This window comes from Spermophilus citellus (assembly GCF_964194105.1).
Source record: "Spermophilus citellus genome assembly, chromosome: 2".
In the NCBI taxonomy this organism is placed as follows: domain Eukaryota; kingdom Metazoa; phylum Chordata; class Mammalia; order Rodentia; family Sciuridae; genus Spermophilus; species Spermophilus citellus.
Window position 1 is genome coordinate 181,565,584 of NC_138183.1, and position 24,238 is coordinate 181,589,821.

Here is a 24,238-nt window from a genome sequence, read left to right on the forward strand (position 1 = left end):
GTTTCTGTCACTAAAGATGCTTATTAAAATACAGATTTAGAAACACAAATAGGACTCTTTACTACAGAACTTTCCAGAGTTGTTTTTTTTTAGAGAGAGAGAGAGAGAGAGAGAGAGAGAGAGAGAGAGAGAATTTTTTTTAATATATATTTTTTAGTTTTCGGGGACACAACATCTTTGTTGGTATGTGGTGCTGAGGATCGAACCCAGGCCGCACACATGCCAGTTGAGCGCGCTACCGCTTGAGCCACATCCCCAGCCCTTTCCAGAGCTTTTAATGTGGAAACAGGGGTTCATGTGAACCCAATAATGAGTTAGTATTGAGAGGCATCTTCCTTTTACTTGATGACAATACCCTTTTTACTTCTGGTAGAAAGTCTGGAGGGACAAATATTTAAGGGTCATACTTTGGGAATCATTGTTCTACTGCCCTTGCTAGGAATATGTGGTTGCAGTGTATACAACTAACACATGTAAAGTACCAGTTATATTAATATCATGAGTACTTTTTTTTTCTTTAAATTACAATAATATTTTAATACCATGCTTTCTCTTATTGTCACTGAAAAGACAGACATGTCAAATTTTATAATTTTCTGTTCCAGTTCTATAAGTTATGCTGTATGTAGCCTATCCTTTAGTAAATTACATCCACTTGCAAACTGATATTATTTTGACTTTGAATGCCTCCAAATCCAAAATATTATTGTCTACCTTTGTAAGAAATCAAGATATCAAAGAACTTTACAAAAGGAGCATCCATAAAAAAAAAAAATCTTTTTTTTTCCTCACCAAGCAAAAGCAAAGCAAACAAAAATCCCAAAATATCAGACACAGAAATGGAGACCTCTCTCCTTCCTCAGGCGTGAGATTCTTGTTAGATTCCAAAGCAAATTGTATTGGAACTCAGAAGATTGCTGGCGGCCCTGCATCTCCTTGCGATGCATAGTATTTGTTATGTGACTTGAAGAAAGTGTGTGGTGTACACGTCTTGAGTGCCTTGGATTATCCCTTCATAAAGCTCTATCGCCACAAACCACCAGGAGGTTTAAGTCACCAGTGCTGTTTCCATGTCCTCGCTGCCACAATGCAGGTTGATATTAGTAGGGTGCGGGCAAAGTAAACATCTGCCTCGTATTCCAATTGCTTTTTTCTCCATTGATATACTTGGCCAACGACCATAAAATTAAAACAGAATAAATCAAACTCCTTTCTTTATATACTACAATTATTGTATTTGTAAAACATTTATTGGAGTGCATGATTCTGAGCCATTTTGCATTCTCTCAATTTTCATTTTTATTATTGTCCCTGACTACACAAGCCTCCAGTCCAGAACATTCCACCAACAGGGATCCTTTTAAAGCCAGGGGAAGAAAAAGTCATACTGGTTTTTCTTAAAGCAAATGACAAGTATTTTTACTATAAAGTAATTACAACAAGACAGAAAAGTTTCCAGATTGAACAAGTACACAACTCTCCAAAAGCACATTGAAAACTATTCAGAAATAAATTTTGATTAGGCTATGTGACTGTGCCAAGCTTCAAACAAGTGGTTATTCTGTTGTGACATCTGCCGAGCAATGCATCCATTGTTCTCTGGAATTTAATTCATTTTAAATTACTCCATCCAAATGATAAAACACGAGACATGCTACACTCCAGGGGCAAAATGCTATAATTGTTTTTATTCCGACCACAACTATGAGTAGAGAGGCAATACAGCCTGTTCTAATTAGACCTTGATTATAGTCTTTGCAAAACAACTAGCTCTAGAAATGTGAGTGAAATCTGCTAAGTGATCATTGGATAAACGAGCTTGCCTACTCTGCTGTGACTACAAAACTGGCAGAACCATAAGCAAAGACTTCCCACAAAGTAGAGTGACAGTCTTTGGAAGAGAAACCATTTTCAAAACTAAAAGTAGCTTGGGGTGCCAGTTTACTATTAGGTGTAGTTGAACATGTATATTAACAGAGCCAATAAATTATTTATTTTACTGTTCAAGGACTAACATGTGAATGCCTCCAAATCCAAAATATTATAACTGCCTAAGAAGTATTGTGAAATTCCTAAGAGTTATATGTGATGGACATACTACCATCTGGAAGCTTTAATAATCAAGAATTTTTAAAATATAAGATATAAATCTCTGAAGAAAACACATACACACACAAGAATTCATATCTCCTGTATGCCACATATTTAATATAAATCTTTGAAACAAGTTCAGATGAAATAAAATCCAATGTTCTCAAAAAAAGTGAATGATTAACTTAATTGTCAAATATTTCCTATTGCCCCAAACATCAGTATTGATTTTTACTTCTATGCAAAAGTATGCTTTCAAACTTCTTAAATGATATGATACACAAACCAGTTTTCAAATAATAAAGCCAGTCATCCTGCAATTTTAAGAAATTAGGTAAAGGATGTTACGTGACACATTACACACACACATGTGTGTGTGCATGCATGAGCCAATGATAAAATTTGGCCTCTCTTACAATGAGTACATGAAGACTATTAAGTGCTGCCAGGAGGGAGCACTGTATCACCCCTCCCTACAGTCCAGGTAGTTTCCTTTAATCCAGTAGCAAATCTGAGCATATTTGAGAGGGGTGATTCTAACAGCCACATTAAAATCCTGTGGAGAACCATTCATGTCCACCCACTGGTGCCCTGAAAAGATGCCAATAATTTTTCTCTCCCACTTTTGCTGCTGTCTCTTCCACATCCTCACATAGACCCCTGACCCACTGGCCCCAGGCTGAGCATCACATTGCTGGTAAAGCAGGTCATAGGTCTCATCTTTGACATCACAGAAGCGGTACACCAAATTGCCAGGTCGATCATTGTCATAGCCAGAGAAGTGAATTCTGCCCCCTGGCAGCTGTTTAGCAGGAGGGCTCACCCCAATCTTCATGAACTTTCTCTTGTGGGGTTTTTTGAGTTCCAAGAGGGCATAGTCATAATCCATGCCAATATCATTGGCATTGCCTTTGATCCAACCCTTGGGCACATGGGTGCGTTTTACCCGGATCCACTGAAATTTCATCTTCTCAGGCAAGGCTAAGCTGGAGCTGTTGGCCCCTCGACCGCCATCTTTAAACTTGGGCTTCAGGAAGCCCACTCGAAGTTTCTGCGTTCCTTTCACATAGGTTTTCCCATCATGTATGCAGTGGGCAGCTGTGAGGACGTGTTTCTCTGCTACTAGAGTGCCAGTGCAGCCTGTAGATAACTTCACTGATGTTGAGAAAGGGTAGTTAAGTAGGAAGTCCTTCCCAAAAATGCTGAACCTGCTGTCATAGCCATAAATCTGCCGCTTCCTCCGAGACTTTCCTGAAGACTCAGAGTCTTGGTGTTGAGCTCCACCTCTGCCATTGCTGAGGATGTAAATGCCCACCTGAGTCTCTGTGCGGCTGCCATTGGAATACAGTGTCTCATAAGACAGGTATTGTTTGGCCTCTTCATATGTGGGCAGAGGTGTTCCCTTGTGACACTGGGGTCCACATGAGGAGGACACTTCCAATTTGGCTTCAGCCCCAAAGTCTGGCCTGGCTAAGTTGAGGGTAGACTGGGGCAAGACCACAGGGAGGCGGTAAGCAGGCCAAGTGGGTTTCCAGAAGGCACCATAGGGACTCACCTGCCCAACAACACAGAGCAGGAGGAGAAGGAAGAGAAGCCCTGGAATCTCCGCCATGCTGAGCACAATTCTGTAGAAATGAAGAAGATAAGTAGGTCAGGAAAGTAAGGGCTGAACATTTATTTATTGCAGACTGACAAAGCTCGCAGCATGCCTGTCATTATTTCTAAGTCTGTGAACTTAGGAATCAGGGTGTGGAAAGGAATCCTTGGATAACAGTCTTACTTACAATGCAAGGACTTGACCTTGGGAATATTACAGTGGCTGGGTATTCCAAATAAAATTGGGTGGTCATTCCCTCTGATTTAAGATGTTCCTTATGATGGCACATTGCAGGGCGGCATGCCTATAGTCATTAGTCACAGATGAATGGCTGACCAGCCTCAATTTCCATGTGATTCTTAGTTTTCTTTGTATTTGATTCTAAACACTGTCCTGTCCTACCATCTTGGTTCTCTCCCTTTCTGTCCTTCTACCTGTTTATTCTCACTTATAATAAGCACCTGGAAATTTTTCAGGAACACTTGCTCATGTAGAGGATAAATCTAAACTGTATAACTTACTGAGTGACCAAGGCATCAAAGAGGGAGAGTTCCACAGTGTCACTTATTAGGAATTCTATTGCTTCTACATGATGGGTACATTTGAAAGATGGTATGAGAAGTTGGTTTTTGGTGGGTTTTTTTTTTTTTGCTTTGAACTTAGAATATTTACTATTACATGTTTAGTTCCTGAGTAACCAGATCATTAACAAACAAAATATTCTCTTTTCCTTTGGATTATTTTGTACACTAACAGGATCTATGTCAAATATCTAAAGCTCTAATATTGCATGAAGTATATCTTATGACTGCTACTCCTGGTTATTTTTTCAGGTGTTTGTGTTTGCATTCATAGCTAGAGTAAATGCCTTGTACTTGGGCTTATGCTAGCACCCAACAATGATTTATTGAGTGAATGCTTATGTTAATGGAAAATGACAAGGGAATGGTGTGGTTCAGAAAATAATTTTTTTGAATGATGCATGCTGACTTCTAATGACAGAGATGTATATAGATGATGTGGTTACTCAGACTAAGGGCATAAAGTCAGATGTGAGAAGAATAAGAGAGGCATGCCAGGGTAGGGGATTCTTGAGATGGACACTGAAGTTGAAAAGAAGTTTGATAATGTAAGACTTGGAACACAGTCTGGACAAGAGCACCAAAATATGTAACACTGAGTCATTTCAGCAATTACACTTAGCTCAGCAAGGGTGGAGAAAAGGAGGTGGTAATGGCAGCAGACAAGAGATGGATGATGAAGAGTTGTGTGTACTAAACAAAACAGTTTGAATTTTATCATGGAAAGGTATGTTTAAAGACCCAGAATTGTTAATCCCCCAAGAAAAACGACAGCAAAAAAGAAGATTGGAAGTACTTTCATAAATGCTTAAGCATAAATTGGCTCTGACTGGCTCTGAATCTTCTGGTTGGGCTGACTCAGCAAGTAGGGTAATTCATTCACAATCAAGCATCCAAGAATAGGAGAAAAAAGTCTCAAGTTGCTAGTGGATCACAGCAAGAACAGAAGAAAATGACTCCCTTATTCTCACCCTCTTCCTCTTTGAGGGTACAGAGTTATGGCAACTTTGGGTGTCCTGTGCTTGCTTTTACATAAAAACTGGAAAATCCCATTGACCCAATCTAGTCCAGCTGAGCTTGCCAATCCACATTCCCAATATTCACATGCTGTATTTCTAAAATATGTGTGTGCTCCACCCACCTCTGGGATCTTTTTTCTTGCCTCTATCTCTTGAATTCCATTTCTGTCAGGGAAAATAGGGATGGGAAAGGAAAGGAATGAGGTCCTGAAAAGGCAAATTCTTTGGGATCTCCTAATTCCCTGAAACACTGCTGGAAGGGTCTCTAGACCCTTTTGTGAGGAGAAATGCATTTAATTATTTTTTAAGTTCTTGAAATCATGTGTATTATCATAAGTTGTACATAACATTTCAATGTGCATAAAGAACATGACAGTTATAATATGCTCACACTGTCATCTAGAGCATGGATCTTCAAATCCCAAATGTGAAATTTGTATTTAACTGGATCCTGGGAGTATGAAACTTGAATCATGGACTGCACCAACACCCACTGTTCCAGTGCATCTGTCTGGAGCTTTATCCATTTATCAAAAAATTGAAGAAGTCTGTTGGATAGGGTGTCAGGAAGAGAATGGCAGGAAAAAAGTCTGAAACTAATGGAAACACACTTTAAAAATCCATCCAGAAACCTTAACTGATGAATTATTCCTTCTCTCAGGCAAAATTAACTCTAATTTCAATTTTCCAAGTACTTTGCCTGTACAGTAAATCCCTGTTTATTTAAAAAATACTTTCAAAGACCTTAAAGCATGCCCCATTTCACAAGTGCCACCATGGCATATTTTTTCTTTGTCTGTGTTTCAAAAAGAAACAATATTTTTAGGAACCAGTTCATGAGAGATACAGAGTATGGAGCAGTAAAACAGTCTTTTCTTGGGGGTGTGAGCTCTGGGAAGTTAGCTAGGCCCTCTCCCTAACCTCATTCCAGCCCCTCAATATAGAGGATCAAGTTTATTCTTTGGCAAAATGTTAGATGACTATGTGCCAAGAACTTTTGGGATCATTTACAAATCACAGAATGTTATTAGAGAATGCTAAACAGTCTACTGTATGATAGAATATTACAGATTCAGAGTCCTTACAACTTAAATTCTGGTCATTTAGCCAGGAGTGAAGGAGAAGTAAGCTATCTATGGAAACAAAGACCACTAAACCAACAGAGCAGGGATAAACTTGACCTCTCAGAATCAACTTTTCAGATACTTCAAAAACACTAGCATCTGCTAGTTTGAAATATTGCTTATAAGTTTTCTATATTATTACTGAACTATACTTATTTGTGATAAGATCTTGTTCTGACAGCCTTCTGTCTTCCTTAAAGTTATGAAAGTTTTGCTTTAAAACTTCAATTCAGATTTAGAAACTCATGCAGACTTCTGGAAACTAATGCAAATCAAATTATTCTGAATTTATTAGGTTTTTAAATTCCTGATCAGAAATTGAAAAATACAGCTGTGTGTGCTCAAGTCTTCAAGTGGGTTTAAATTGATACTCTGAATTAAAGTTACAAGGTTTCTAAGTTCTTATTTCTTTATCAAATGCTTAAGTAGGGTGGTTTAGAAACTGTCCTAAATATCACCTTAAACAAATGCTCTTTTACCTGGTCTTCATAGATCCATGATTCTCTAGTTTTTAAGTTTCCAGGATCAAAAATATTCAGGTTAAAGACAATGTTGTTTATAAACAGTGTCTGCACTGTCATTTACTGCTCAAGGATGTTTACTCTTCAATTACTGTCATTTACTGCTCAAGGATGTTTACTCTTCAATTACCGAGGCCGGAGGTGTAGGGGAAAAGGAAAAGGGAAATTTATCTTGTTCTCTCTTACCTAATTGGGAGATAAGATTGCCCTGGTCATCTACCAAAGAAACAAGGGACTCCAGCAGAGGTTGACTTTCAAGAAGGGAGTGGAACTAAGTGGATGGGTGTGAATGTTTTTAGGACAGGTCCCAAAGAAAAGTGTGAGGGGAACATCCCTACTGTCCATTATGGGGCAGGGTGGGAAGGAATTTTTTTCTGAGGCATAAAAACCTTACCCTGAAAAATAAAAAATAAAAACCCTACCCTGGCTCATTCCCATTAACAACACAGCCAATGGTAACTGTGGTCCTTTAAAATCAGGTGGATGGCTTTGCAATAATTTCTCAACTCATCTAATAATAGTAATTTCCCCAGAGAAAATATTTCCATTTTTATAAACTTTAGGTAAGTCTGTGTAAGTCCACTGAAATTTGTTTAAAATAGACACCCCAGGATTTAAACAGATGCAATTAAAAACATTCCTATCCCCACAATTGGTAACAAATGAATTACAAAACTTTACATTCTCTTCCATGTTTACAAATGGATCAACCTTGTCTTTGTAGTGTTGTCTGGAAAACTCATACCTTAAAGAAGAAATGAAGATTTCTGAATCTTATTCTCATTATATCTAAATCTGGATTAAGAAAATTTAGGTCCACAACATTCCATTTTTAAGAATAAGTCTTTCTTATGCACATAAATTATCTTTTAAAGTTCCCAACTATTTTCGTGTATCACTTCACCTAAATGGCAAAGCAAAAAGGAAAATCAAGGTAAGCAAATACTGTTTTTCACTGTGCTTAGTAACACAGAAACAATATTCCTTTTCCAACTCTGGGTATCTGACTCACAAGGGGGTTACACATTCCATGCGCAGTCATACAACATGAGCAACTGTCTCCCTGTCCAGAGTCTCAATGTGTTTATACTTTACTAGTATGTTGCCATTCATGAGTCCATTAATCGTATGGTAGAGGGACTCTGCACATTATTAAATGTGCAAGCAACAGTCTCTTTGGAGAATGGGCACTGTGACTGCCGTCTCCTTCTGCACTTTAGTCTTCAAAACTGCAACAACAGAGGTCTCCTCAAGGGGGCCAGCGTTTGCGAGAATGATTTAACTCCTATTGCAAACAAGTGCTGTGAAGGAAAACCGAATCCTTGGGTCATCATTGTTTGTTGTACAACATCTGAATTCCGGTGATGCCCTATAAATGACTTAAAGAAACAGTAGGAAAGTGTGAAAGATGCTAATTTGGGATACCATTCAGAGGGATGACTTCCATGGAACTAGGGCTAGGAATACTGAACAGTGAAACCATGCTAATTCCTAAAGCAAATGCTTAGACAACAAAGTTCTGTGAATACTCTGCAACCCACCTTGCTCTCATTACCCTTTTAAAGGAAAACACACCTAATCACATAATGTTTTAAGAATTACAGTCTCATAAAGGAAACTTCAGGGAACTTACAAGTCCAGCAACTCTAAACACAATTTTTTTGTGGTTGAACCAAATTTAACTTCTCTATCAGATTTTAGGCAAAATGAACTACCCTAGTGATCCGGGGACAAACCTGGCAGCAGAACAAAAAACAGAGTGCATAAAACTGTCAATGGTGAGGCCATGAGAAACAAATTCCCCAGAGTCGGTGAGAGTTATGCATGAATAATGCCTGGTTCATTAAAGGATCTCTGAGAGAGATGTACAGGCGAACCTGAGACTATTAAAGACTGCAGACTGGGGCTAACAATGTTCTCAGACACACTAATGGGCCTTTGGCACTTACGCTACAGACAGAAAAAGCACCTACATTCACCATCTACCTGAATAGTTGTCAGTGTTACAAAAACAAGATCCATATTAGTTACCTCGGAAAAATGCTTCCTTCCTAGTCAGGCACAGGAAGCATGACAAGTTATCTCTTGACTTTATTTAGATGGGAAAAAGACAAGTAAAGGATGTATTCATATGTAGATGGTTTGCATATGATCACACTTTCAGAAATCCATGCAGTGGCTTCTGTGGCATTTTCTAAGTTCCTTCTTCACATTCAACCTCCAATCACCCTCCTAAAAGACTTCTTGAAAGACAGAAGTCCTGTTTTAAATGCTCTCCTGCACAAGTAGGATCTTGAAACAATGTGCAACAAATATCCTGATACTAATTTGCCATAGGGATTTTGGCCACAACAGACTTCAACTATAAACTCAACTCTTTCCACAGGGCCATGTGGAGACAATTCTAGCATTGGCCTCTCTGTTCCTAAGGAGCAATCAAGGAGCCCTCAGTTACAGGAGCTCAGAGAAGCAAACCCAATTTAATCCTGATCCTGAATAACCTGGAGCTTTCCACTAGCTACAGGCTGTTTCTGAATTCTCCTGGGTGTAACCCAATGGGCAATAAAAGGGGATTTTTATCAGCTGAATTCTCATGAGACCACTTGAAAACAAACACAATTTGTATCCTGGAGGGGAATGATGGTGTTGTTTGATCTCTTTCTCCTTTTAAAAGGTTTTTAAAGCTCTAAAAAATCCGATTATTTAAAAGTTAACAATTTGTGATGAATGCCTAAAGGCAGAAGAAGAAATACTTGCTTCAAACTGTTGATAGTTCAAACAGCAGTTTCTAGGTTTAGCACCCTGCAGGAAGCACAGGGCCATCAGGGCAGCCAACAGAGAAAGGAGCCCATTCCCTAACCTATGTTTGCTGATCTTTTTTCTTGCTTGCTAAGGTGTGTTCACAATCACGTGTCTAGTGTTAAAAATTAATGCTCCGAACGTGATGGAATCACATACAGTAAAAGCAAAACTCACGGAAAACAAGTGGCAATGGTGGCGGTGCTGCCATCGCCCCGGCAGGAGGTGAGTTTGTCAGAGCCTGCTTCACCTCAACTCCCAGCCAGGACCCTGTACCCAAGATCGTTTCAATACCTTCTTTCCCCACTTGCTTCATAAGTGACACTACGTGAATCCAAACGTTCTGCAGCCCCTGGGTTTTCCCGGAACTCCTTCAGGACTGTGTCCCAGCGCTCGAGCCCGCGCAGCGGCCCGAACCAGGTCCCCGATGCCCCCAGCAGCCCATACTTACCCCACCTTGCGCGCACCCGGCCCTTTGTCCCGCTCCTCCAGACTTCTAGGTCCCCCGGCGCCCCGGCGCACGACCCCAGCCCGCGCCCCCACTCACCCGTGCGGAGCAGCCTGCCAGGGCCGCGGCTCTCAGAGCCGCTCAGACAGGTGTGGGCGCGGAGAGGGCGCGCGCGGCTCCCATGCTTGCCCCGCGTCGCGATCGAGTGTTAGCGAGCTGGAGAGCAGCGCCGACAGCGGGCGGTTCCGCCCCCCGCGCCTCCCGGGGCCCGCCCGCCCCGCCTTCGGCCTCGGGGAAGCCGCGCTGCAGCAGCCCGCCCCACCGCACGGCCGCGCCCCCCTCCCAGCGTCTCCCGTCCCCGGCCAGGGCAGGAACGCTCCTCCGAGTCTGACTGTTGCCCAGCGGCCCATCGCAGGTGGGCCCCCGCGCAACAGCACTGACCAGTCCGGGCTTCTCGGCGCCAGCTAGCGCCGGCTCTGGCCAGGACCGTGCGCCTTCACCCTTTGAACTACCGGCACCCCCGGACTGGGGCTCAGCCTCCTGAAGTTGTTGGTGGCCCTGAGTCCGCTGCCAGCACTTAAAGACAAGGTGTTCCCCAAGGGAGCTCCCCTCTTACCTGGAAGTAAAAGTAGTTATACACATGGTGCATGGGGTGTCCCTAGGCAAATTTGAGTTGGCTCAAAACCTATGCGCTCACCACCCACATACATTTTGAGCGTTTTAAAGTGATGTCTGAATTCCTTTCCGCTTTACCCAGTGTCTCAAGTGTCTCCAAAGAACAGAAACTTGCATTCCAGTTCGCAGGACCACCAATGCCTTGCATCCCCTGCAACACCCACTTAGTTCAGTGCGTGTGTCCGGAGCATAGCAGGGACTTGGCAATTTCTGAACTCCTCACTGGCTGGTGAGCCCCCCACACTATCCCCTCTCCCCAGCTGGCTACTTTGGGCGGGGCACCAGGGTACCAGCTGGTGGAATCATCTTTTCGCACCGTGGGCCTGCTTTCCTGAGTCAGGCCAAGGAGTCCACAGCTGGGACAGGGCAGAGGGTTCCTCGGGCTTTTCCTTGCCACAGGCGACCTTAAATGGTGACCTCCATTTAAGGAACAAATGCTGGAGCCTTGCTATTCACCTCCTATGCTTCAGCTACACATACAGCCTTTTGTGGCTTAGAGAGTACAGAGATTACTGCTAACTTACAATAAGGGCTGGAGGTTTGGAGAGGTTTAATGACTTGCTGTAAGTCACACAGCTATTGAATGATACGACAAAAATTTGCACTGAGGCCACATTTCTTTCTATCAAGCCGCTTAGCTTTCCTTTTTCCTGCCAAAGCCTGCTCTCAGAATGGGAGGGCCTAACATACTATTGGACAACACGTTGTTATTGACATACCTGATGTGTTTGTGTTTGCAATTGATTTTAAATAAGAAAGCCTGGAACACATTATTGTGTGGTGTTTCTCAAGTATAAGAGAAATCAATATTATCCACCATTTTAAGGACAAATTTTTCTTAGATTTCTCTAGTCTTTGCTTAAATTTTCTTCTAAAACCATTCCTATACTATATAGACATAAAAAGATATAAACTTATTTCAGCTTTTGAACAACTTGAGAATAAAACCAAAATAAAACACAGGCTGGTGATCTGCTGAAAACAATAAAACCAAAATCAAATATAAAAATTATCTTCCAGAACTATAAAATTAAATTGATACAGATTCCTTGACTACTTTCAGTGTCATGGGGGTACCAATGCTTAGATGTGAGCATCTTTGAGTTCTCTGTGTGTCTAACACTCTCATGATCTGTGAGGTACACTCCCTTCCACATCTATTTTGATCACCCTATATCATTATAATATCTGACTTTTACTTGACCTAATACATCTTTTAGGGATTCTCTTTATGTCCCTCCCTTCTTATTAGCATATTTCTTATCACATAATAATAAGTGGTAACTCTTGGGGCCAAAGAAAAGCACATAATCTGAAATCCAGATATAGTACTTAGTATGAGATGGTCATCCCAATGATCCAGAATGTGCTTATATTCACTTTTTATCATAAAAATGAAAAAATAAATTAGGAATCTTCAAGAGTCTTTAGCTCCTAATTGGAAAACACCATGAAAAGTCAAGTATCTTATTTAATAGAGGATCTGGTGGTAGAGTCAGAAGGAAGGGAAAAAAGGAATGAATTCTCAACTATGCTCAAGTTTTGTTAGATTTATCCCAATAAATATTTATTAAGCACCTATTATGTGCAAATATTGTGGCAAGCATAAAATGGAAGAGATGATCATAGGTACACACTATAACTGCACAGTTGAGGGTATCCCAGTATACCCACTGTGTGTCTGGGTACCATTTCAGTGTCTGCCATTTACTAGCTGTGTAGTTTTGCTAAGCCTTTCTGTGACTTGATTTCTTCCTCTATAAAATCACTACTACTTCATGGATTTTTTTTAAAGAATTGAACAAATTAATACATATGATGTGCTTAGAACAATTTCATGCAGTAAGACCCTAATAAATATAGCTGCTGTTACATGAGTCATGCAAAAGGAACATGCCTTAGCTCTGCTTTTGAGCAGACTCCTCTAGCACCACCTCAACCCACTTGGACTTTCATTGCTTATTTTTCCTAGCAGTTGTAATGTCTCCAGGTGGAGTCATGGAGGACAGGATGATTATTTTCATCATTTGGAGAGAAAAACTAAGGCATAGAAAGGCCCCAGAGCAAATGACTTCCTCAGCCAGTTTCAGGGGTATGCTACCCAAATAGCTAACAAGCGGATTTCTAGCTGCAGATGACTAATGATTAGGGAGGAGAGGGGGGCATTAGGGCTTGGAAAAGGACTATCCACTGTTGTTGTTCCCTGGAACTGTCAGTAGAAAAAGGAGGGGGTATTACCTGGTTTTGAATGCCATATGGTCAACAACTATGACAGGTTTGTAGAGCATTTTGACCTTTGAGAGAAATATTCTGTGTAAAACACAGGTGTCCTCATGCTCAGCCTAAAAATCTGCTTTTCTTTTTGTATTTGTTCCATCTCTTCCTTCAACCCCCAGAAAAGAACAAACCAAAACATTCACGGCTTTTCAAGAAATCAGAAATCATTCTTCTCAGAAATCATTTAAATTTGTAAATCTCAAATATGTTTTATGTCCCTGGCAACTGAATGGTTAAAAATGCAAGGAAAGGCCCACACATTCACTGACCCCCCCACTCTGCATAAGGTTTCTGGGGCTCTGGGGGAGAGCAAGCAAATGTCCCTTACCTCAAGGACTATTATGCTATGGACATTATACAAAATCCAACATAGGAGACAGTAAGATACAGGTTAGATCAGGGTATGGACATGAGCTGCAAAACATGGAAGAGAGAATCATTAATTCTCACTCTGACAGGTGCTGAAGCATCCCTGAGGCAGTCAGAGTTGAGATGGTGCTTAAAGAATGAAGATCAGGGCAGTGTTTTGATACATATCACCTTACTGTGTTAGCAAAACCACCTTGTAACATAGATTAAAAAGAAAAATTTTCACTGCATAGGAAGACTGATGTGCAAGTTAAGGGAGCAGAACTAAGACTAAATTGTAATAATTAGAGCTTTGTTTACTGAATGCACACACCATGCCAGGTACCATGGAATATATCTTATTGCATGGAATTGTCAAGATAAACAGAAAAAGAGGGAAGAGTTAGTCTATTTTGTGATGATGTAACAGAACACCCCAGACTAGTTAATTATAGTGAACAGAAATTTATTTGGCTCACAGTTCTGGAGACTGGGAAGTTCAAGATTGAGGGGGCCATATTTGGTGAGGGCCTTCTTCCTGCATAATAGCAAGGCAGAAGGGATTGCAGAGAGAGCAAGAGCAAGACAGAGAGCGTACAAGAGTGAGCCAAACTTGTAATCTCCAAGATATGTAAGGAACTCAAAAACTTAACACCAAACAAACAAACAAACAAATAACCCAATCAATAAATAAGCAAAGGAACTGAACAGACACATCACAAAAAAAGAACTACAATATATCAACAAATATATAAAAACAATGTTCAACATCTCTAGCAACTAGAGAAATACAAATTAAAACTACACTGGGATTTTATCTCACTCTAGTTAGAATGGCAATTATCAAGAAAATAAGCAACAGTAAGTGTTGGCAAGGATGTGGGGGAAAAGGTATACACTCATACATTGCTGGTGGGATTGCAAATGGGTACAACTACTATGGAAAATAGTATGGAGATTCCTCAGAAAACTTGGAATGGAACCACCATTTGACCTACTATCCGACTCCTCAGTCTATACCCAAAGGACTTAAAATCAGTATACTAGAGTGATGCGGCCACATCAATGTTTATAGCAGCTCAGTTCACAATAGCTAAGCTATGGAACCTAGGTATCCTTCAACAGATAAATGGATAAAGAAAATGTGGTATATATACACAATGGAATATTACTCAGCCATAAATAAGAATGAAATTATGGCATTTACCTGTAACTGAATAGAACTGGAGATAATCATGTTAAGTGAAATAAGCCAACCCCCAAAACAAAAGGCCCAATGTTCTAGCTAATATGTGGATGCTAACACACGATAAGGGGGAAGGAGGAGGAAGAATAGATGTTCATTGGATTAGACAAAGGGAATGAAGGGAAGGGAGAAGAGATTGGAATAGGAAAGATAGTAGAATTAATCAGACATAAAATTCTTATGTTCATATATGAATACACAACCAACGTAATCCCACATCATGTACAATCACAAGAATGGGAAGTTGTACTCCATGTATGTATGTCAAAATACATTCTATTGTCATGTATATATAAAAAGAACAACAACAACAATAAAAAGAGTGGGCCAAACTCACTTTTGTAACAAACTTGCTCTTACAATAATGATTTCATTTCCTGGTTAACAATATTAATTCATTTATAAGTGTTCTGCCTTTTATAGTTACCACCTCTCAAGCTGTTACTTTGGGAATTAAGTTTCCAACATAAGAACTTTGGGAAACAGATTCACACCACAGACAGGGGCTGATTTTCTCCATTTTGCAGATGAGGAGGCTGAAGTTCAAAGTGATTAAATCGGATACCTGGTGCTAAACTACTAATTTAACCCAGCTGAGAGTTTTGCCCAGCCTGTCTTACACATTAGCTGAGTTTCATTGTGTTGTGCCACTTTCTGGACTTGCCTTTTCTAGTGCTTTCAGTAAGGAATTGAATCAGTTGTTGTTGTCCTTTCACCTCTCAACATCCTTTTGATTGTATTTTGCTTCTGTTCCAGTTCTGCAATAACTTAGGAATGACCTATTCAATGGCTTCAGAGCAGGAGATAGATGGGACTGAATGCTAATTGGAAAGTTAGGATGGCAGGAAGGTGGGAGACCCAATGCCAATTCTAAACTGCTAAATTCAATGTTAGTGCTGATTTTTCATGATCCCAAGATGCATCTTCAACTCTTCAACAAGTCAATCTGAAAGTTATTGATAAGAATTATTTCTTTTCTTTCTTTCTTTCTTTTTTAATGTGTGTGTAGTGCAAGGGATTGAACCCAGGGTCTTGTGCATGCAAGGCAAGCACTCTATCAACTGAGCTATATCCCCAAGAATTATTTCTAAGGATACAAATTTACATATTTAAAAAGTATTTTCTGATTTAAACATTATACAATGTATACATGTACTGAAAACATCATGTGACACTCGATAAATATATACAATTTTATATTTTTATGTATCAGTTAAAACCTAAATTCAAATAAAAATCATTTCCAGATGCCCCATCCCCACCCCCACTTTGGTGATTATAACAAAGTGCTATGTGGATCTCATAGTTTACTCAGTAAGTAGAGGTTTTCAGTTCCATAGAGTGAGTGAAAAGAAAACTGGAATGAGAGCTAAGGAAGTGGGTTGGGAGCCTTCTGCACCTATCTGGGTCATGAAGGTAATGTGTGTGTGTCCTTGGGTGAAACACCTCAATTATTGGCCTTGATTTCTCATCTGTAAAGAGAGCCTAGATGACCCACTCTTAGAGTCTGAGACTGTGACATGGTAATCCTCGTGGAAAGATGGCCCACATCATTTTTATCCCTGGGCATCTGCAGTGCCTACCTTGGGACCTAGAGTAATGAAGACTGTGGAATTCTGAATCACACTTACTCAGATTTAATTTAGAATCCATTTACTTACTTACCATGGAAGTGTTATGTGAACTTCCTTTTCTCTCTGTACCATGGAACTAATTTACGGATGTTAGAAGAATTCAGTGAGATCATGAATGCCAAGCACATAGCACAGGGCTCAGCACAACTCAATTCTGAACTGGCACCGTCTATGATAGTATCGGCAAGGACTACTGGGTTTACTACTGTGAATGTGCATTAAATGTTTTTAAAAAATCATTGAATGAACAAACAAATGAATCAAACTGTTATATCACCAGTGCTATAAAGTTTAACCCAAACTTCCTAAGGCAAAATTTCTTTCATTTCTCCGGTTCAACCCTTACATCTTCTTTTCATCAGTCTAATCTATGAGCAACTATGAGTTTGTTACTATTGAATTTAGGAAAAGTTACAGCTGTAGTAAGTTTTGTCTTCCTCCTCCAATCTACCTTATGATATCATCAATTCATTCATTCAAAAAACCTCTACAGGGCTGGGGATATGGCTCAAGCGGTAGCGCGCACGCCTGGCATGCGTGCGGCCTGGGTTCGATCCTCAGCACCACATACAAACAAAGGTGTTGTGTCTGCCGAAAACTAAAAAATAAATATTAAAAAAATTCTCTTTAAAAAAAAAAACACTACAATTGCCAGGTCTATATATTTGTCAGTGTTTTAAGGTGAAAAGATTCCTTTTTTTTTATAATGCTGAATTTAAAGTCTTACATAATGGAGAAATAAAATGACAACAGACTTCTATAATTAAAAAAAATTAAGATGAATCAGCATGTAATAAATATTTTTGTATTACAGTTAAAATTTTCTAAAAATTTCTATTTTTGTTCAATATAGATTACTTATTTTAAGCGTTTGGAAATATGAGAGGTTATCACTCTGAATATAGATATGTAAAGGTTTAATATATAAAAACATAACATAAAATATGTATAGAGTTAAATTGTTACATTTATATACATAATACTGTAAGAAACCAAAAAGCTGCACAGCAAGAAAAACTTTAGTCCTATTTTAAAGAACATGGTGATCTAAAATTATCAGGAAAGAAAGTAGATTTGAGTACTAGCAATTTCCTGTGTACTGTACACTGTGGGTACTATTCTAAACTAAACTAAAAGAATTAGAAACATTTCAAAATAACTATGTTTCTCATTTTCTCTGGTCAAATTCAAAGAGTCTCCAGAGGCTGGCCCTGGTCTTCTCTAATGGACTATAATTGCATCTAGGCCTGATGATGAAGAAGAAAAGAGAAAATTGAGATTTTACATCATAACAAATCTCTATAAAAAGCCTTTTTGGAAACTTATTTTGTTTTCAATTTATGTCTACATTCATCCATGAATATTGGACTATTTCTTTACTCTCTTACAAGCAATAAGCTTTTGTGTGGTCAAATACTTGAATTCATGAGGTTTCTTCCTTTTTGTCCTGGTAAATTCTATTCATTCTTCAGTCTCAAATATCAACTCTACTCTGAGGGCTTCTAAACCCTTCAGTGCTAGATGTGTAAGTTCATTCTTTGTTTTTGGATAATTAAATGAAAAATTTATCTTATGTTATAATTATGTATATTTATATATTCAAACTCAAGTGGTCCAAAGCACCTTATAAGCAGGGACTCTGTCTTGTTTTCCTTTATAGTCTTTAAAGTGTCCCTCTGTAGTCTAGCAGAGAGCTTCTAGTAAAAGCTCAATTAATTTTTATATAATGAGTAATTGAATTAATTAATAAACAAAATAATGATTTGTTTAAAATATCAGATATGCCATAATTGGCTTGCTAGCCTCTAGGAGTGGGCCACACTATACATGAAATTTTATCACTGGGGTTTCACTATTTTCCAGGACATAAATCCAAACTTCTGTTTGATGTCTGGGCACAGTAGTTCCTTACAGGTCATGTCAAAATAAACTCTGTTTCCACTTGGCTTGCTAGCTACATTTCACTACTCTTGCTATGTCTGTCTATATGATGGCATTCTGGGCACCATTTGTCCAGAATGACTTATGACATTCTGATTGACTTTCTGCAGAACACTGTGGAGTAGGCTCTGAATTTGGCTGCCATGTGTGTTTTGAATTGCTCTACTATGGAGTCCCATAGGATCATAGACTCTTATTGGATAATATGCATCTCCCAAACTCTATTCCTTTCCTCACTTCTGGAAGACATTAATGGATTATGAAAAAAGGTTAGTTAAATATGCACATTAGCCTTTTAAGTGCTCTTTGAAGTCCCAAGGAAAGAAATCTGGTTAAGCTCAGTCATCTCAAAGTTACACACTCTAATTTGATGGTAGAATCCTTTCCCCGCCTATATGGCAGTAACATTTCAGAATAGTGGAGTCTTAAAGAACACATTTCTCCACTGCTGGGACTGTGCCACTTCTGTTCCCTAAATGTGGTCTGCTTCTTTGCCTTATTGTCTGTTCATATTTAAAACTCTCCTTCATATCCACTTTGTCTATGTCATATCCTTGAAAGTAGTTTTATTGGCCTTTGATTTCCCATATGGTTTCTAAAACTTTCTCATGGCTTTTATAATGTTTTTTCTTTTTTTGTATCAGTGTACATTTTCTCTCCCTGACTACAGTGTACCAAATTTGCATCTTTGGTCTACACTCTTTTAGGCCATGCATATCAGTGAGAGGCTTGGCAGGAACACAATTCACCCCAGATTGACTCAAATGAAGAGACTTTAATGAAGTGGCTACTGATGGATGTGAAGAAAGGGTTGAGGGAACAGACAAGAACAGAGAGGCATCCAGCATCTAGCAACAGCAGGAAGTCATTGCTAGGCTTGGGTGGGGAGGTAGAAGGAATGAAATGCTATACCAGAGCCTAGCGAACCTGAGCACTGTGGAGAAAAACCTGCCTGCAATTGCTGAATGGTCTGCAAAGAGATGCAGCTGCTATAAGAAATTGGTCCTCAAGGAGGGAGGAAATGGAAAAGAAACACTCTGACCTCTTCTATGCCCACCCTCTGATCTCCAGAGGCCTACCAAAGTCGGCTGGCAAGGGAGTCGGGTTTTGCTGTCTATAAGGATCAGTCTCCTCTGCACAAAGCAGGGCAGCGAAGGGTGGAGAATTGGTGGGAGGGAGGCAGACAGAATAACAGGCACACTGGGAAGGCCTGTTTTCTCATTTGCAAACTAGCAGAGTGAACAGTACACTCTTCACACTGTTATAGTGATTAAATTAGAAAATGCATCAACATATTAACATGCACAGAGCCTAATTCTCAAATTATTTTAGCTGCTCGTTATTTTTATTACTATTAGAACAACTCTATGAAAGACTACTAGTATAAAAGCACAGAGAAGACTGAATAGCAGGGTGGCAAGTGGAGGTCATTGAATAGACAACAGGGAGCTGGTTTCCAGCAAAGGTAAGGGGGAACTGGTTTGGCTGTGTTGATTGAAATTATGTCAGTCTGACCTTGAAAACAGAAGAGGATGAACTAAACTTGAGACTTATTTTTGGCTTCCAGCAGATTGTTCTGGCATTCCTTAGACACAGTCTGAGGCCTCTAGGTTTCCCTTTGCTTCTGTGAGGTGAGAGTTGCTAAACAGACATCTGGCCATGATGAGCCCCACAACCATCCCAGGAATGGCAGTGATTCATCACGTTTTAAAAGTGAGTTAAAGGTGGCCAGTCCAGGGGTGAAACAGGATTTGTATCTACAGAAGGCAATTTACTTCCTGCTCTTTCAGAGGAGTAACCTGTTTTATTTCAATCACAGGAGCACCTGGTTCCTGCTGCCCTCAGTACACAGATTAGGGAAACCACAAGAATAATCATCAGTGTTCTATTCACTTCAAAGCCTTGCAGAGCACTGGGGAGGGGTAGCTCTCTCTTCCACCTGTACAGGACAGGCCCTTGGGTTGCTGCACTAACTTGAAGAAAGTCCTCTCTCAGAGGCTGGGGGAGTGAACTGGAACTTACCACATGAAGGCAGGTGGATCTTGTGCTGCAGCTCTGCTCTGGGCTCCTGGAGGAGGGAGACACTCAGAGCCTGTCACCCTGACAGAGGCAACCAAAGTCACCCTGAGAGGAGATTCCAGTACTGACACCAGCAGCTATAGGTAGGGATTTCCTTCAAGGAGGAGTGACTTTCTTATCTGAGTTTCCGGCAGACTAAAATTAGTGAGAACACTCAGCTGTAGATCCTGTGGTATCTTTAAATAGTTGCTCACATTATCGTTCCTGTCCCCTAGGAAATTAAGGCTTAAACCAAAACTTGTTAATAAACAGCTTTGAAGTCACTATGCACAGGAGCCTCATGCTTTCGTAGCAGACCTGATCTCGGGTTTTCTTGCTTTTCCTGCAGCATACAACATTTTGATTCTGTATGCAAGGCTAGCTGGGGCCCTGTTTGGGCAATTTTGTATACCCAGAGTGAGGCATAATCTCCAGGCAAGCAGTGAACTCACTCCATCAAACAGAAGAATAATACATGACAGTGTGTTTTGAGGATTATGCTGACAATAAAAATGAGTTCTTCCTAGGAATGTGACACTACTCCAAGATGACATGAAATTTTTGTTTTAATTTTGAAATAAGAATCACTTGGCTCCAATCTAGGAAGACCTGGGAAGTCTAAACTATCATAACCTCATAGTTGTAAATAACAGCATCTCATTATCCACAGTATTGTATTACTTTCTGAGCTTTCAGTTATTCAGTCAACTGAGGCTCAGAAATATTAAATGGAAATAAACAATTCCAGAAATAAACAATTCACAAGTTTCAAATCACATACTATTCCTGAGAAATATGATGTAATCTTGAGCTGTGCTACTCTATCCTGTCTGGGAAAATTATCATCTCTTTGTCCACTGTATCCATGCTGTATATGCTACCTGTTCAGTAACTAGACATCTCAGTTATGTCAACTGTTGCAGTATCACAGTAATGTAATTAAAAGTTATTACCTTTTTAAAAACTTATTAATGTTATTAACTTATTAATGTCAAAACCTTATTTTACTTAATAATGGTCCTAAAATGCAAGAGTAGTGATGCTAGCAACTTGGATATGCCAAAGAGAAGCTGTAAAGTGCTTCCTTTAAGTGAAAATGTAAATGTTTAATAAGATATTTTGAGAGAGAACATATTCACATAACTTGTATTATAGTATATTATTATAATAGTACTTTTGTTATTATTTTATTAATCTTATACTATACCTAATTTATAAATTAAACCTTATTGTAGGTATGTATATACAGTAAAAATACAGTATTTGTAGAATTTAGTATCATCTGAGGTTTCAGGCATTCACTGAGGGTCTTGGAACACATTCCCTATGGATAAGGGAGACTATTATAAATAGCTAAATAGCATATTGGTAAAGTGAGGTTATCTAAATTATCATTTCTTTCAGGACAAGAGACAGTAGTTTCTTTTTTTTCCCCACTCTCTTTTATAGTGTAATAAAATTGAACTATTAAATCCTTAAAAACATTTCTGATGGAAAAATTGAAAACAAATAAATGACAAGTCTTTGATTTATTAGACTATTCTCTGAAGGATTGATTGCTGACTTCAAGGCAAATTCCAGTCTTGGTAGCAGCCCCCTGCCCCAACCCAGCTCCAATCCATAATTTTATTATCAACTCTTTCATCCCCTGCCCAACCTTGTGCAATGATCAGGATTTAGAGAAATGAAGTTCACTCAGAGGTTGAGTATTCTTGATCTAAGAATCAACCCTCTAATACCTGCCTGACCAGAAGAAACAGGATGAGTGAATCAATAAAATCCTTTTGTGTAAAGTTATGGTTTAAAACTATTTTTAGTAAGTTCTTACAGCTTTGACATAGTTGAAGTCCATCTTAACAGTAATGATCACTTATAATCTACTATGTGCTTATTGCTACTTATTACATTTGATCAAATAACCCTGAGTAGTAGCAACTCCTATCCCTTTTTTTAAAACTTATTAATGTTTTACTTTTTAATGTTACTTAACTGTTTGGAGCACTGACATTTCCATTTCTAGTTAGAAGTGTTAGAGAGGAGATTGAAACAAAGGACTCTCTGCCCCCAATATATATATATTATAAAGTTTTCACATTGTTTCTGTTAAGATTATATGGAAGTAACAGGAAATCCCAGCTCACATAGGCTTAAACAATAATAAGGAAATAAATTATCTCATATATCAAGAAGTTCAAGGACAGTGTGACCCCATTTTTGCTTTGTTGGGCTGTTCCTCTGCTGTACTGCTCTGCCCTCAGGCTTGTGGCAATATGGAGGGAGAAATAACCAACGAATACTTTATGCAATCACATCCAGAAGAAATAAAAAGGGGTCTTCTCTTTGTAGTCTCTTAGGAGCAAGAAAATTACCCCCCTCTCCAATCTACAATATTTCAATGGCTAGGATTCAATGGTCATAAGGCCTTTGCTAAATCAATAACCAGCAAGGGAATAAAATTACCTTAGCTAGCCTGGGGTAAATAGTGTAGAATAATTGGAAGGGTTTTGGACTAGAAGCCAGAAATCTTGAATTTTAGTCTTAGTTCTGTCATCTTCTTAGTTATAGAAACTTGCTATTTGCTCAGCCTCTCTTAGACCTTACCTTTTCCTTATTGGTAAAACAGGGCTGATGATTTCTACCCTACTGATCTCACAGGGTTGTTGTGAAATAGCAATGAAGTAATGTCTGTAGAGCATTTTGTAAACTGTGGCACACCACTTAAACGCATGTTATTGCTCCTATTAACACAATTCAGAGAACTGTTGGTCATGAGACACTTCCAATTACTTGTACATGTGGCACTTGATCTCATCAGCAGAGTAATTTAGAATTTGTAAGAGCTTTGCCAGAGATTTACCTAAGTTTTACTTTTGTACTGGCAATTTTATAGAGCAAAATAGGGGAGAGTATGAAATCTAGTACTTTAGAAAGTCAATTTTCAAGTATCCTTATGCATTTCAATAGGGAGTTTATTTAAAGTTAGGATAGGTCAACAGGATAGGTTACTCACAAGTTGTTCTTTTTTTTTTTGTCAAAAAGCAAGTTTAAAAAAAATTACTGAACAACCTTCTCACCTCTCCATTTATACCAATTCAATAAACATTCGTGGGATATTAGATGGAAGGAGAGGGAATGGGCACACACAAAACTGAATCTAAAACAGACCCACTGAGGAAAAATGCCCAGTAGGAAAGAATTCTAAAAAGGAGACTAGATAGAGCATGTCTACGAGTAGCCATAATAAAATGTAAAAAGAGAACGTAATAAGTAAAGTCCTCAGGAGTAAAAGGGCAAAGGCTGTAAGAGTTCAGAGTGTGGAGACTCAGTTCCCAGTTATGAGTTAGGGAAGACTTCATTGACAAGGTATCATTTGATCTAGAGGCTGGAGGATTTGAACTTGGGAATAGCAAGTTAACCAGGGATTTACATCAGACTTTTTCAAAAGATTTGAATACCTAATCAGAATGCAAGACACTTGAGTATAAATTGCAGGAGACAGAGAGCAGAAAACAAAAGTCGGAAAGGTAGAGATTGCATCCCACTGAGATGAAGATGACAAGGGAGATATGAGATATTTTGGAAGGAGAATGTGTAGGTCTTAATTGATGTGAAAACCATGGAGGAGTCAGGGATCTTTCATTTTGGGAATGATTAAAAAGTCAACCTAAATTTGCCTAAGTAAAGAAGTGAATTTACTCACTTAACTGAAAAATACTAAATTATATCTGGCCTTATAACTGTTACATACCAGCACTCAAAAAATTGTATCTGGACTTGGATTTCTCTAACATTAATTTTTCTTTTTCTTTAGTTTCACTTTAAGGCAACTCACAGAAATCACTAAATTATATTTTATGAGGTTTAGATTGAGCAGAAGAA

At 39.1% G+C, this 24,238-nt stretch overlaps 1 protein-coding gene across 2 annotated transcripts; it reads right to left on the minus strand.

Annotated features, from left to right (window-relative positions):
- Positions 1-2,180: 2,180 nt before the first annotated feature.
- PRSS23 (serine protease 23) lies at positions 2,181-10,530 on the minus strand. 2 transcript variants are annotated; one of them, XM_081282426.1, is made up of 2 exons: positions 10,184-10,530; positions 2,181-3,716 (listed from the first exon to the last, which is right to left on the minus strand). In XM_081282426.1, exon 2 carries the CDS (start codon positions 3,701-3,703, stop codon positions 2,555-2,557), a length of 1,149 nt encoding a protein of 382 aa, XP_081138552.1. In that variant the 5' UTR covers positions 3,704-3,716; positions 10,184-10,530; the 3' UTR covers positions 2,181-2,554. The 2 variants fall into 2 exon arrangements, with proteins under 2 accessions (XP_081138552.1, XP_081138551.1); XM_081282425.1 differs by having other exon boundaries at positions 10,280-10,526.
- Positions 10,531-24,238: the final 13,708 nt, after the last annotated feature.

What these genes read in the sequence shown, in the direction of transcription:
- PRSS23 (XM_081282426.1), bottom strand. Translation starts at nt 3,703, where the DNA reads ATGGCGGAGATTCCAGGGCTTCTCTTCCTTCTCCTCCTGCTCTGTGTT.